General features: G+C 49.4%; 1 protein-coding gene across 1 annotated transcript in view; it reads left to right on the top strand.

The window, feature by feature from the left end:
* Positions 1 to 14,320, top strand: part of ABCC3 (ATP binding cassette subfamily C member 3) — a 47,857-nt gene that overhangs the window by 21,920 nt on the left and 11,617 nt on the right. Inside the window, exons 12-25 of the mRNA XM_068977563.1 lie at positions 934 to 1,137; positions 1,242 to 1,388; positions 1,786 to 1,873; positions 2,225 to 2,291; positions 2,548 to 2,674; positions 2,753 to 2,929; positions 8,496 to 8,663; positions 8,980 to 9,172; positions 10,645 to 10,759; positions 10,933 to 11,080; positions 11,178 to 11,385; positions 11,678 to 11,988; positions 13,107 to 13,306; positions 13,462 to 13,588. Of these exons, the coding sequence (XP_068833664.1) occupies positions 934 to 1,137; positions 1,242 to 1,388; positions 1,786 to 1,873; positions 2,225 to 2,291; positions 2,548 to 2,674; positions 2,753 to 2,929; positions 8,496 to 8,663; positions 8,980 to 9,172; positions 10,645 to 10,759; positions 10,933 to 11,080; positions 11,178 to 11,385; positions 11,678 to 11,988; positions 13,107 to 13,306; positions 13,462 to 13,588 (2,280 nt within the window). The remainder of the gene's footprint in view (positions 1 to 933; positions 1,138 to 1,241; positions 1,389 to 1,785; positions 1,874 to 2,224; positions 2,292 to 2,547; positions 2,675 to 2,752; positions 2,930 to 8,495; positions 8,664 to 8,979; positions 9,173 to 10,644; positions 10,760 to 10,932; positions 11,081 to 11,177; positions 11,386 to 11,677; positions 11,989 to 13,106; positions 13,307 to 13,461; positions 13,589 to 14,320) is intronic.

Genomic DNA, 14,320 nt, shown 5'->3' with positions numbered 1-14,320 from the left:
AGTTTCTCCACCACATTGCACTTAGTGTAAATAGCCAGTCATTCAGTCCTTTATTGGCAAACATTTATTGAAGTCTTCCCTAGCTTCCCACTGTACACAAAATAAATGACAAATTTCCACTACCACCCACTAGGCCCCTGCTCACCTTTCAAACCCTCACCTCCTGGAATATGGCTAAATTTCAGCCAGTCTGGCCTTTCTTTTCTCCAAATCACCAAGCTCTGCATGCCTCCGGGCTACCATACGTACTGTTCCCTGAAATGTGCTTCAGCCTTCCTTGCTTGCCTAGTTCCTTTCCTTCCTTCACCCCAGCGTAAACTTTGATTTCCCAGGTCCCACCCAAATTATTCTCTCCCAGAATCCTGCTACTCCCATTGGGGTATGCATACTGATTTAGCGTAAGCATTTATTCAGGTGATTGTTTGCATCTTAGCTACTTCTCCTATCAGACTGTCAGCTTTATGATGGTTGGGGCCTTCAGTTGTTTATCATTATCTGCCCTACGTCTAGCACGTGGCCTGGTGCATAGTAGGTACTCAATAAATTGGGGCTGAATGAATAAATTAGTGTGGCCTGCTACACCTTGGGTTGGGGACTGGGTAAAAAAGAGAAATAAGGGATCTATTCCCTCAGGCTCACATGGATTTGAGACAGCATACATGTTCAGGGTGCCCTATAAGAACATGCCTTAGAAACCCAGAGAAGGGGCCTGGGATGGTCAGTGATGGGCACTGAGGCTGGAGCAGGATTTTGTCCAGCAGAGAGGAAGGGAGCTTGGCTTGGGCATTCCAGGCTGGGGTACAGTACAGGCTGGCAGGGAGGAGTGGTGGGCAGTCTAGCTGCCGTGTGTGTGTGAGTGCAGAGAAGATGTGTGCCCCTATTGGTAGAGGTCTGGGGAGGGGCTCAGGTACGCCCTTGCCGCACGTTCCGTAGGTAGAGCAAATGAAGTTCAAGGACTCGCGCATCAAGCTGATGAGCGAGATCCTGGGTGGCATCAAGGTGCTGAAGCTATACGCCTGGGAGCCCAGCTTCTTGCAGCAGGTGGAGGGCATCCGGCAGGATGAGCTCCGGCTGATGCGCCAGGTTGCCTACCTCCACGCCATATCCACCTTCATCTGGATCTGCACCCCCTTCCTGGTGAGGCGCCCATACCTGGGCTGCTGTCCCGTCTCCTGCTTGGTCAGCCTGGGCCTCTGAACCCAGCAGACTCCACCCTGACACCCATCCCCACCGCTGCCCAGGTGACCCTGACCACCCTCGGAGTATACGTATCCGTGGACAAGAACAATGTGCTGGATGCTGAAAAGGCCTTTGTGTCCGTGTCCCTTTTCAACATCTTAAAAATTCCCCTCAACATGCTGCCCCAGTTAATCAGCAACCTGGCCCAGGTAAGCCTGGGTAGGGCTGGGGTTCTAGTGGAGTTTGGGCAGGTTGATGGGGCTATTTAGGGTCGGGGATAATCAGGGAGAGTTATTGGAATCAGGGGAGGGCCATTTGGCATTATGAAGAATTGTTTGGTCAGCAGACTCATGGGCCATTTGGAGTCATTTAGGTAGGGTTTCTGGAAACCCAAGTTCTGGAGACAGCCTCCTCTTACCAACATGGACCCTATCTTTGGCAGTGGGAGCCAGCCAAGACTCAGGCATGAGAAGGGACCCAGCACCAGCATCTGGGCCCTCAGGGGGCCCAGCCTCACCCAGGAAGGTGGGGGCCAGCAAGGGTAAGAGGAGATGGGTGTAAGAAAGGCATAGCTTCCAGGGCTGACTCACACCCTTCTGCATGCAGACCAGTGTGTCTTTGAAACGGATCCAGCATTTCCTGAGCCAAGATGAACTTGACCCTCAGTGTGTGGAAAGAAAGACCATCACCCCAGGTCCAGACAGCCTCTACCTGGGCTTCTCTTAACCCAGCCACTTCTCCAGAAAATTCTGTTTCAAACTTTTAACTTTTCTCTTGTGGCCTCCTTTGCTTCATCCTCCTTTCCCATCTGCTCTCACTCTGCCCTCTTCTCTTCTGGTTCTTTACTCTCCTCTGCTACCCCTCCCCAGGACCCGCCATCACCTTCCTTCTCTAGGGCGCTTCTTACTCCTCCCTGCCACCTCCCCCTCACCACCCGCAAGCTTCCCTGTGCTCCCGTTGGTTCCTTTCCGTAGGGCTCTTCCACCCAGGGATCCTCTCCCCCTTGCCCTGGGCCCCCTGACCCTGTGCACCTCTGTCTTCCCAGGCTACGCTGTCATTATACACAATGGCACCTTTACCTGGGCCCAGGACCTGCCACCCACCCTGCACAGGTACCAGCTTCTCCTTCCCTTCTCAGCTGCCTAAAGTGGAACACAGTTCAGATCGTAGCAGAAACCGCCCCCCCCCACCCCCCCCACCCCCCCACCCCACGCTCCCACTTGTCAGCTTTTGACCTGGGAAGCAGGAAGAGCCTCAGCTTGCCAGGGTGCTGTCTGAAAAGAAGGAGAGCTTGGGTCTTCAGGTGGAAGGTGGGGGACAAAACCTCGATTCCTCCTCTGACTGGGCTACTTGTCTCCTTACCCCCAGCCTTGATATCCAGGTGCCAAAAGGGGCACTAGTGGCCGTGGTGGGGCCTGTGGGTTGCGGGAAGTCCTCCCTGTTGTCTGCCCTGCTGGGAGAGATGGAGAAGCTGGAAGGCAAGGTGTATATGAAGGTGAGAGGGGCAGGGATTACTGGGAAGGGAAGCTTGGCCAGGCCTTGGGCAAACGCTGAGGTAAATTCCTTTGGCCAGGGTTCCGTGGCCTACGTGCCCCAGCAGGCATGGATCCAGAACTGCACTCTTCAGGAAAACGTGCTCTTTGGTCGAGCCCTGGACCCCAAGCGGTACCAGAAGGCTCTGGAGGCCTGTGCCCTGCTAGCTGATCTGGAGGTTCTGCCTGGTGGGGACCAGACGGAGATTGGAGAGAAGGTACAGTCTCTTATCTCACTCTCTGGGGGAGTTAGCACACACAGCTGTCAACCTCAGTCCAGCTCAGATCCAAATAAGCATTCGTTCATTCACACATTCATCTATTAATGATGTCATGCCTAGCTCTGTGCAAGGCACTGGTAAAGCAGATCCGTTACTGGGGGAAGCTGACTTATAAACGGGTAGGGGCTGTAGAATGTCCTGGAGGCCAGGTTAAAGGCCTGTTCAAGGTACTGGGAAGGAGTAAAGGAGGTAGTCTGCATAAGGAAAAGTATCACTTTTGAGCTGAATCTTAACAGCTAAGGAAGAAGCTCTTATCATTCATCAGATTTTTATGACATACCTACTATATGCCAGGCAATATTATATATTAGTAACTGTGTGTCCGTGCTGAGTCACTTCAGTCGTGTACAGCTCCTTGTGACCTCATGGACTGATTCTTCCAGGCTCCTCTGTCCATGACATTCTCTAGGTAAGAATGCTGGAGTGGGTTGCCATGCCCTCCTCCAGGGGATCTTCCTGACCCAGGGATCAAACCCACATCTCTTATGTCTCCTGCATTGCCAGGTGGGTTCTTTGCCACTAGCACCACACGGGCAGCCCATACGTTAGTACAAACACCAGACTAAAATCTCTGCCTTCATATAGCTTACATTCTAGTGGGGAAAGATATGTTAGCAAGGTGAATCAGTAAAATGTATAATATTAGGTGAATGCTAAGAGGAAATGATGTGCAAGGTTGTATTATCAGTATGCTTTGTGAAAGCCCCACTGAGAACTGGAGACTTGAACAAAGTGAAGGAGTGGTCTGTATCTGGGAACATGAAGCCCTGTCTGGGACATCTGAGGCAGAGAGAGCAGTAAGTGCAAAGGCTCTGAGGCAGGAGTGTGACTGGGGCATTTAAGGACCAGCGAGAAGAACAGTGTGGCTGGAATGAAATGAGCAGGGATGAGGAGGAGGAAGTGAAGTCAGTGAGGTATCCAGGCAGCAGACATAAAGCCTTAAGTCTACTGTAAGGACTATGGCTTTTACCAAGGGTGATGGAAAACGTTTAAGGGTTCAGTTCAGTTCAGTTCTGTCCCTCAGTTGTGTCCAACTCTTTGCCACCCCATGACAGCACCCCAGGCTTCTCTGTCCATCACCAACTCCCGGAGCTTGTTCAAACGCATGTCCATCGAGTCAGTGATGCCATCCAACCATCTCATCCTCTGTTGTCCCCTTCTCCTCCTGCCTTCAATCTTTCCCAGCATCAGGGTCTTTTCCAATGAGTCAGCTCTTCGCATCAGGTGGCCAAAGTATTGGAGCTTCAGCTTCAACATCAGTCCTTCCAATGAATATTCAGGACTGATTTCCTTTAGGATTGACTGGTTTGATCTCCTTGCAGTCCAGGAGACTCTCAAGAGTCTTCTCCAACACCACAGTTCGAAAGCATCAATTCTTCGGAGCTCAGTTTTCTTTATAGTCCAGTTCCCACATCCATACATGACTACTGGAAAAACCATAGCTTTGACTAGATGGACCTTTGTTGGCAAAGTAATGTCTCTGCTTTTTAACATGGTACCTAGGTTGGTCATAGCTTTTCTTTCAAGGAGCAAGCATCTTTTGATTTCATGGCTGCAGTCACCATCTGCAGTGATTTTGGAGCCCAAGAAAATAAAGTCTGTCATTGTTTCCCTTGTTTCCCCATCTATTTGCCATGAGTGGTAGGACTGGATGCCATGATCTTAGTTTTTTGAATGTTGAGTTTTTAAGCCAGCTTTTTCCTCACCTCTTTCACTTTAATCAAGAGGCTCTTCAATAATTCTTCACTTTCTGCCATAAGGGTGGTGTCATCTGCATATCTGAGGTTATTGATATTTCTCCCAGCAATCTTGATTCCAGCTTGTGCTTCATCCAGCCCGGCATTTCACATGATGTACTCTGCATATAAGTTAAATGAACAGGGTGACAATACACAGCCTTGACGTACGCCTTTCCCAGTTTGGAACCAGTCCGTTGTTCCGTGTCCGGTTCTAACTGTTGCTTCTTTGAGGGTTAGTGTTAGGGTTAAGGATGGAAGGCATCTGATGCAATTTGGTGTGACTGGAGGTTAGCAAGGTGCAAAAGATGCAGGGTAATACGTAGAACTTTGATGACTTTAGTTAAGGTTTTGATCTTTACCCTAAAAACCTTGGGATATCAATGAAAAGTTTTATTTTTGTATTAATTTATTAGTTTTTGGCTGCTGCAAAATATACATGACGTGGATCTTTTTTGGCTGTGCCGGGGCTTGGCTGTGGTGGAGGGTTCTTCAGTTGCAGTGTGTGGGCTCTAGAGTGTGGTGGCATTAGCTGTGGCATAAAGGCTTAGTTGCCCCATGGCATGTGGGCTCTTAGTTCCCCGACCAAGTGAGGGTTGGACTCCTACCCCTGCATTGGAAGGCAGATTCTTAACCACTGGACTATGAAGAAAGTCCCCATAGCATAAATCTTTAACTTAAAAATCTTTAGAAGTATATAGATCAGTAATGTAAGTTCATTCACACTGTTGTGCAACCCATCTCCAGAACTCCTTTTATCTTACAAAACTAAAACTCTGTACCCATTAAACAACAGCTTTTACTTATCCATTCACCCCTCAGTGGACACTTGGGTTGCTTCCACCTTTCATATATTGTGACTAATACTACTGTGAATGTGGGTGGGCAAAGGCCTTTTTAAGACCCTAGATACCCTAAAGCGGAATTTGTAAATCAATTCTATGTTTTTATTCTTTGAGGAACTGCCATACTGGTTTCCATGATGGCTGCACCATGTTATATTCTCACCAACAGTGCCCAAAGGCTACAACTTGCACACATCCTGGACAACACTTGTTGTTTTCTGGGGTGGTGGTTTGTTTTTTTTGGTTTTGTTTTTTTATAATAACCATCTTAATGGATGTGAGGTGATATTTCATTGACATTTCAATTTGCATTTCCCAGTCATTAGTAATGTCGAAACACCTTTACATAAGTAAGGTAATATGAGTATGAGATAAGTAAGAGTAATGTTCAGAACACCTTTACATGTGTTTGTTGGCAGTTTGTATATCTTCCTTGGAGAAATGTCTGTTAAAGTCCTTTGTCCACATTTTAATCAAGTTGTTTAGTTTTTTGTTGTTGAATTCTAGGAGTTCTTTATATAGACTGGATAGTAACCCCCTATCAGATATATGAGTTGCAAATATTGTCTTCTATTCTGAAGGCTGCCTTTTCACTTTGCTGACTGTGTCCTTTGGTTGCACTGAAGGTTTCAGTTTTAATGTAATCCAGTTTTTCTATTTTTACCTTTGTTGCTTGTGCTTTTGATGTTATATTCATAAAGTCATTGCTAAGTCCAATGTCATGAAACTTTTTTCCTGTGTTTTCTTCTAAGAGTTTCACCTCTTTTTTTTAGACACTAAAGATTTCAACGTATATTCCTTCAAAACAAAGACATTCTCTTACGGATCTATGGTTAAGTTATCAAAATCAAGAAATTTATCATTAATACAGTGTTACTATCTAAAAATCACTGTCTGACCTTTGAAATGTCATTGTTTATCCCAGTCTTTTTTTGTTGTTTTCTTCCCTGGTCTAGAATTCAATCCAGGATCATGAGTTGCATTTAGTTGTCATATCTCTTCATTCTCTGTCAATCTGGATAGTTTCTCAGTCTCTGTCTTTTATTTTATTTTTAAATATTTATGTATTTACTTTCGGCTGTGTGGGATTGTGCAGGCTCTTTGTTGCGGCATAAGAGCTCTTTCTTTGGGCTCTTCCTTACACCACGCAGGCTTCTCTCTAATTGTGGCACACAGGCTCCAGAGCACGTGGGCTCTCGAGTTGAAGTGGGCAGGCTCAGTAGTTACAGGGCGAGGGCTTAGTTGCTCCACAGCATGTGGGATCTTAGTTCCCCAACCAGGGGTTGAACCTGCATCTTCTGCACTGGAAAGCAGATTCTTAACCAGTAGACCACCAGGGGAGGCCCAGTCTGTCTTTTAGAATATCAACACTTTTGAAGAGTACAGGCCAGATGTTTGGCAAAAAGTTTCTCAATTTGAACACCATTAGTTGTTTGTTTTGTTTTTTTTTTTTTTTTTTGCAGGTAATGTTGTATCCTTGGTGCGTCATATCGGGAGGCACATGATGTCAGTTCATGTCTTACTGACTAATGTTAACTTTGATCTCTTGCTTGAGATGATATCGTCCATCGATGATTTCATTTTATAACCTTCATTGATTTTTGCCTGAGTCAGTGTTACTATGATGTGGGCCAAATGTTGATTCTGTAACTCCATTCTTTCTATGATTATTAGTTGGCATTTTACTCTAAGAAAGAGCTTTCCTCTCCTCCCTTTTTGCTTATTCTTTAGTTTCTTTCTATCAGTGCGGGCTCATGTTTGCTTATGTGATTCGGTGGATTATAATCCATTACCATCATTTTTTATTTGGATGTTCAATTTGTCAGCGAAGAGTTTTAAGCAGGGACATGAATCGCATTTTGAAAAGCTGCCCTGGCTGCAGTGTGAAGGGGCCCAGAGGCATAGGAACCAGTGGCAAGGCTCTCGTGTTGGTCTGGGGAAATGATTTGGGCCTGAGTCTGGCAGTGGGGATGAGAAACTTTTAAGTAGGAGTCTGAGATGATAGGAACCCAGAGCAGACCTCCCCATCTACAGTCTAACTCCTCCTTCCCGTCTCTCCTGGACCCACACTGACCTCACAAGCCTGATTTGTGCCCAGAGCATAGTAGCACTGAAGGAAGCCTGGTTGGTCGAATGCAGACATGTTCACATGCCTCAGTCATATAGCTGCTGTGGCCACCCTTCGTTTCTCAGCAGCTGCAGCTCCCACCCCACATTTGCTGTCCCCAGGGGTCAGTTTCTCAGGGTACCCCTAAAGAGCTGAGCCTGTTCCAGAGGGAATGAGGAGAGCTGGTGGCAGGAAAGCAAGGTGTACCTCTGGGGTCTGCCCGCTGGGGTCTGCCTTGCTGCTATGTGTCTGACTTTCTGCATAATGGGTTTAAGAGTGATCTCACTTTCCCCCTGGTATGTGAATGATCTCAGGGTTGATGAACTCTGGGGTGGATGCTGGGTTTCCATTCTTGCTTTTGCCTTTAATAGTTTGGACTTTGGATGAAGTCATTAACATCTTGGGCTTTAGTTTCTTCATCTAGAAAGTGGGGCTAATGATACCTCCCTGGAAAGACTGACATGAGGACCAGAAGGGATAATTGTTACAAAAGTCATCTGCAGACCATATGGGCAATGGGAGACTAAAAGGTCTATTACCTCCTGGGGATTTCCAGCCTCCTAGAGTAAGACGGTGGAAGGTAGGGAAACCAGCTGGGCAGGGAGCAAGTTGTCCTCAGCTACTCTGGGGGGACTCTGAGAGCTACCACCCCTTTATCCATGACCTTAGAGCCTCCCAGGGATAGGACCAGGCATATGAAATGTGAATTTAGAGGTCTGCCTTGCTGAATGATAATTGACAGGGCCTTTGTCCCCCTTGTGATGGCCTGACTCTCTTCCACCCAATACACACTTCTCACCTCCCTTCTCCATCAGGGCATTAACCTGTCTGGGGGCCAGCGTCAGCGTGTCAGTGTGGCCCGAGCTGTTTATAGTGATGCCGACATTTTTTTGCTGGATGACCCACTGTCAGCCGTGGACTCCCATGTGGCCAAACATATCTTTGACCAAGTCATTGGGCCAGAAGGTGTGCTGGCAGGAAAGGTGAGGTTCCCAGAGGCTAAGTGGGCTAAAATGAAGTCTATGGCCACAGGAGAGGACTGGTGGGAAGCCAAGGGGTTTGGTGATACCTGGACATATGGAGTGCCTATGGAACAGGCTGGGCAACCGGGGAGACCTGGGGCGGGGTAGGCAGTGCCCCTCAGGCGCTGAGTTGCCTTTGGAGAGCACAGGTTGAGTCCCTGATGTGCCTGCTCCTGCTGCTGGCACTCAAGCACCTCACGCTTGCTCCGTGGCCCCGCACGTGCCAAGGGTGTGTGCTGAGGACAGTAGGTGTGATAGCCTGCTGCCTTCTCCCCAGACCCGGGTGCTGGTGACTCATGGCATCAGCTTCCTGCCCCAGACGGACTTTGTCATAGTGCTATCTGACGGGCACGTGTCTGAGATGGGCACCTACTCGGCCCTGCTGCAGCGGGATGGCTCCTTTGCCAACTTCCTCCGCAACTATGCACCTGATGAGGACAAGGAGCACCAGGAAGCCAACAACAGTCCAGGTATCTGCCATTCCTGGCTCTTCATATTCCCCTCCCCTCCCTGCATCTTCCGTGTCCTGGGGCATCTGAGCGTCTCTGGACAGCCCTGGTGTTATGCAGGAAGGTTCTGGAGTACTTGGATCATCCGTGTGATGTCAGACATCAGCAAGAGGGAAAGTAAACTGGATGACGTCGAATCCCTCTTCCTCCTCCTCTTCCCTCAGTCTTCCTATGTGTTGAAAGGGCCTATGGGCCCAGGCCCAGCTTGTACGGCAAGGCTGTTTTACAGATGAATTGTTGAGTAAACATGCAAGTGCTTTTGGTTGTTCAGTCGCTCAGTCGTGTCCAACTCTTTGTGACCCCATGGGCTGCAGCCAGGCTTCCCTGTCCTTCACCATCTCCCAGAGCTTGCTCAAACTCATGTCCATTGAGTTGGTGATGCCATCCAACCATCTCATTCTGTATCATCCCCTTCTCCTCCTGCCTTTAATCTTTCCCAGCATCATGGTCTTTACCAGTGAGTCAGTTCTTTGCATCAGGGGGCCAAAGTATTGGAGCTTCCGCTTCAACATCAATCCTTCCAGTGAATATTCAGGACTGATTTCCTTTAGGATTGACTGGTTTGATCTCCGTGCAGCCCAAGGGACTCTCAAGAGTCTTCTCCAACACCACAGTTCAAGAGCATTAATTCTTCGGAGCTCAGTTTTCTTTATAGTCCAGTTCTCACGTCCATACATGACTACTGGAAAAACCATACCTTTGACTATGGAAATGCTTAGAAAAGTCATGTATTTATCGACAAACATTTATTTATTGAGCAGCTAACTTTGTCCAGGCACTATTCCAGCAATAGCGAGACAGCAGTCTTGATAGTACTACAGAGACAGCAATGAACAAACAGAAAAATTCCCTTCTCGTGGAGCATATTGAGACATTGAGACCCCCTTGTTGTTCAGTCCTGGCTCTTCAACCTCGGGCTCCGGGCTGGCTCTCAGACCTTCTCCTGGGCTTTCTTGTCTGCTTCTGTATACGCAGTTACCATGTCTCGAGCATTTACTAAGGGCTGTGCCTGTTGCAAGCTCTTGACACACATTCTTTCCTTTAATCCTCACAATGACACGATGAAGTAGGTACTATTATTATCCCCACTTTACATGCCCGCCTAAAGTCATGTGGTGAGGAAGTGGGATTTAAGCTTAGCCAGGCTGACTCCAGAGCCCAAGCTCCTGACCCTTATATTTGAATCCTCTTCCACATAGTCCCTGATGGGAAGCTTTTCTTCCTGTCTAACATAAGTCTTTCTTGCTGCCTCTTTTTTTCTCTCAACACAAAATTGGTCATTTATTTTTATTGTTGTTCTTGCTGCCCTCTCAGTCCCTCTCATCTTCCCTTTTGCTTATCCATTCAGGCCTCTTTATTGGAGTGGGACTGGGGGATAGCAGGGCTTTGCAGGGTGAGCTTGCCAACCTCTCCTTTCTGCCTCCCCACTGCAGCCTTGGAGGACAAAGAGGATGAGGGAGTGTTGATGATTGAAGACACGCTCAGCAATCACACAGACCTAACAGATAATGAGCCCGTGACATACGAGGTCCAGAAGCAGTTTATGAGGTGAGCTCCTGAGAACTGTCCACCCCCGGGAGATGGTGGCAGGGCCCCCACGCCCTGCTGTGGAGTGGGGCAGGTGGGTGTTCTCCCTGACACTCCCCAAGGATCCAGCTGGGGGTCTGTCTGTGGTTGTGCTGGAGGCCACCTCTCTGGGCCTGTACCCGTTGCCTCCACAGACAGATGAGTGCCATGTCCTCGGAAGGAGAGGGCCAGGGTCGGTCTGTGCCTAGGAGGCGCCTAGGTGCGGCAGAAAAGGCCGTGCCGGCAACCGAGGCAAAGGCGAGCCATGTGCTGACCCAGGAGGAGAAGACCGAGATGGGCACTGTGAGTAGGGTGGGCGAGGAAGGCTGGAGAGGCTGGCAGGCCCCTAGCACTCCCGGGGCTCACGGGAGTCCTCTGTTTGACCGCTGTGGCCACACAGGTGAAGCTGAGCGTGTACTGGGATTACGCCAAGGCTGTGGGATTCTGGACCACTCTAGTCATCTGTCTGCTGTATGGGGGTCAAAGTGCAGCTGCCATTGGGGCCAACGTGTGGCTCAGTGCCTGGACCGATGAGGCTGCAGCGGACAACCAGCAGAACAGCACCTCCTACAGACTAGGTGTCTACGCCGCCTTGGGAATTCTGCAAGGTGAGCCTGCAGAGATACTTAGAAGGGGCGCCAGTGTTTCCTTGCTCATCTCTGCGCTGCTGGGTCCCCCAAAGCGTGCCCTTGCCTCTGGATCTCTCTCTACCGTCACAACCCCAGCGACTCCCTGACCCGCCCTCGCAGTCTTCCTGCCTCTAGACCTGTCTAGCTCATCCTAGCTACGCCCTGCCTTTGAGTCTGCCTAGTCCACTGAGGGGATCCCTCATCTTGGAACTCGCCCTGCATTCTGCCACCTGGCCCAGGTGAACAAGTGCCCCTCTGCCTCCTCCATCAGGGCTCCTGGTCATGCTGTCTGCTATCACGATGGCGGTGGGTGGTGTCCAAGCTGCCCGCTTGCTTCACCAGGCGCTGCTGCACAACAAGATGCGCTCGCCACAGTCCTTCTTTGATACGACGCCCTCAGGCCGCATCCTCAACCGCTTCTCCAAGGACATCTACGTCATTGATGAGATCCTGGCTCCCACCATCCTCATGCTGCTGAATTCCTTTTACAACTCCATCTCCACCCTTGTGGTCATCGTGGCCAGCACGCCGCTCTTTGCCGTGGTCATCCTGCCTTTGGCTGTCCTCTACCTCTTTGTCCAGGTGTGCCCTGAGTGAGTGGGCATGACTTAGCGTGAGCGTGGCTGTTGTGTGGGCCGGGCTCTCTTGGGGGCCACCTGTGGCAGATGTAGGGAGGGCACACCCCCCTTCACCTTCACAGCTGGATTTGATTCAGTAAACACCCTTTTGAAACTCATTTTCCTCACCTGTAAAATAGAATCTTAGATCCCACCTCATAGAGTTATCAATAGGATAAAATTAAATCCTTGTAAATTATGACTGGCCCTGGAACTCCTTCCTGCTGGCTATTTGTCAACAGTTTAAGACACATTATCCTTCCCTTGATTTTAGGTATCATCTAAACTTACATGCCATATCATATGATGCATATATGATATGTGATGCATATCTTATAAACTTACATGGTTTTTAACATAGATGAGTGATAATATTCAGATACAGGTAACTGTAAAAGGCATTTGTGTTGCTGATCCCCTGTCCTGCCATTAATCAGTTGATGAAGGTAACCCACAGGTGGCAGAAGCTCAGGCCTGCGTGTGAAGACTGTGACCTGGGCTGCACTCTGTCCTGGGACAGGGACTTTCAGCTGTACATCCTGCATGGGCCTGGCCATCTTGGGGCCCACAGGGCAGAGGATGGAAGACAGAGGCAGACTGTGGTTTTGTGGGGCTGACATTTAAACAACCGAGGGGTGGAGTGGGGAGAGGTTCCTTAAGAAAAAGTATATGAAATTATCTTATTTTTGCAAATTTGGCAAAATTTTGATTGTGTGAACACATTGCCAGGCCCCTAAGTGGAGACAGGCATTGTCACTGACTTGGGAGGCAAAATGAAGTCAGTGCGATAATTCAGGCCTGCAGAGTGAGTGGCCAGGAGCTGAGAGGGAATTGGGAAAGGCTTTGTGGACAAAGTGGCCTGAAGGACTGAGCAGAGCTGACCAGAGGGGAGAGAGTGGGGGGAGTTCATGGAACCATATCAGGACCCCAAGTCTCAGGTTCTTTCGGGTGAGGGAAGGGAGTGAGGTCTTATGGGGCAGTGGGATGGAGGGGGAGGTGGTGCAGATGGGCCCAGAGGACACGCAGGACTGAGCTGGGATTCCAGGGTCCTGACTCTTAAGTTCTTTCTCCAACCTCTGTCAGCGCTTCTATGTGGCTACCTCACGGCAGCTGAAGAGGCTGGAATCTGTCAGCCGCTCGCCCATTTATTCCCACTTTTCGGAGACGGTGACTGGCTCCAGCGTCATCCGGGCCTACGGCCGCAGCCAGGACTTTGAGACCATCAGTGATGCTAAGGTGGACACCAACCAGAAGAGCTGCTACCCCTACATTGCCTCCAATAGGTCAGAAAGCACTCCATCAGCCCCTGCTCCTTCCATGAGTTTCCGCCAGGGTCTCTGCAGGAGAGAGCCTGGTGTTCCGGGTCCAAGCCCCTCCTTTCCCCTAAACAGCCCCCTTCTTGCATCTGCCCCATTTCCTCCTTGCCTGATCTCTACAGGTGGCTGGGGATCCGAGTGGAGTTCGTGGGCAACTGTGTTGTGCTCTTTGCTGCACTTTTCGCTGTGACTGGAAGAAGCAGCCTGAGCCCAGGACTGGTGGGCCTGTCTGTGTCCTACGCCCTACAGGTACACAGAGGTCTCAGCCCCAGAGTAGGGCCGCCCCGGGGCAGAGGCCAGGTTTCATAAGCATCTCCTGAGTACCCCACTCTACCCAAAATGGGGACCAGCCACAGATTTTGATCTCCCAAACTGTGAGCTCCCAGTCAAGCAGGGAGAGTCACTCCCACCAGCAGGGGATGATACTTCGGGGTGTGCAGATCTTAGTGGAGGAAGGACAAAAGGTAAGAACCAGAGGAGGTCTCTACCTGGGAGTGTTGGAGAAATGACCTTGGAGCTTGGCCCCAAGAGACAAATAGAAATTTGCTGTGCCTGCACAAGATCAACCTTGACAGGGGTCCTGGGGCAGGGACATGGGGAGCTAGGCTACACCTTATTTCACAAGCCTGCAGAGAAAGTACCTGGAGCAGGTAACTAGAGCCTGAGCAGGTCACCCTGATATCAGCTGATATTGAAAAAAGGTTAAACAGCTGCAAATGGAATTTTTGTGAAGCAGATCATATTTGCAATGCCTCAGGTGACTCAAGTCTTTGAGTTTTGATAAATAAAGGACAATCCAGACAGGTCAGTCTTCTCAAACTATTCAGTATGCCTATGAATCACCTGGAGATCTTAAACTGTAGATTCTGATACAATAGGCCTGGGGCTCTGGCTTTTGCGTGTCTATCAAAACTTCTTGATTCACGAAGTGTGGTCCGAGGACCAGTTGCATCATCTGTGAGCTTGTTAGAAATGTAGATG

Source organism: Capricornis sumatraensis, chromosome 8, assembly GCF_032405125.1.
Source record: "Capricornis sumatraensis isolate serow.1 chromosome 8, serow.2, whole genome shotgun sequence".
Taxonomy (NCBI): domain Eukaryota; kingdom Metazoa; phylum Chordata; class Mammalia; order Artiodactyla; family Bovidae; genus Capricornis; species Capricornis sumatraensis.
The sequence above is the reverse complement of the archived record's forward strand: the minus strand, read 5'-3'. Positions and strand labels throughout refer to the sequence as shown.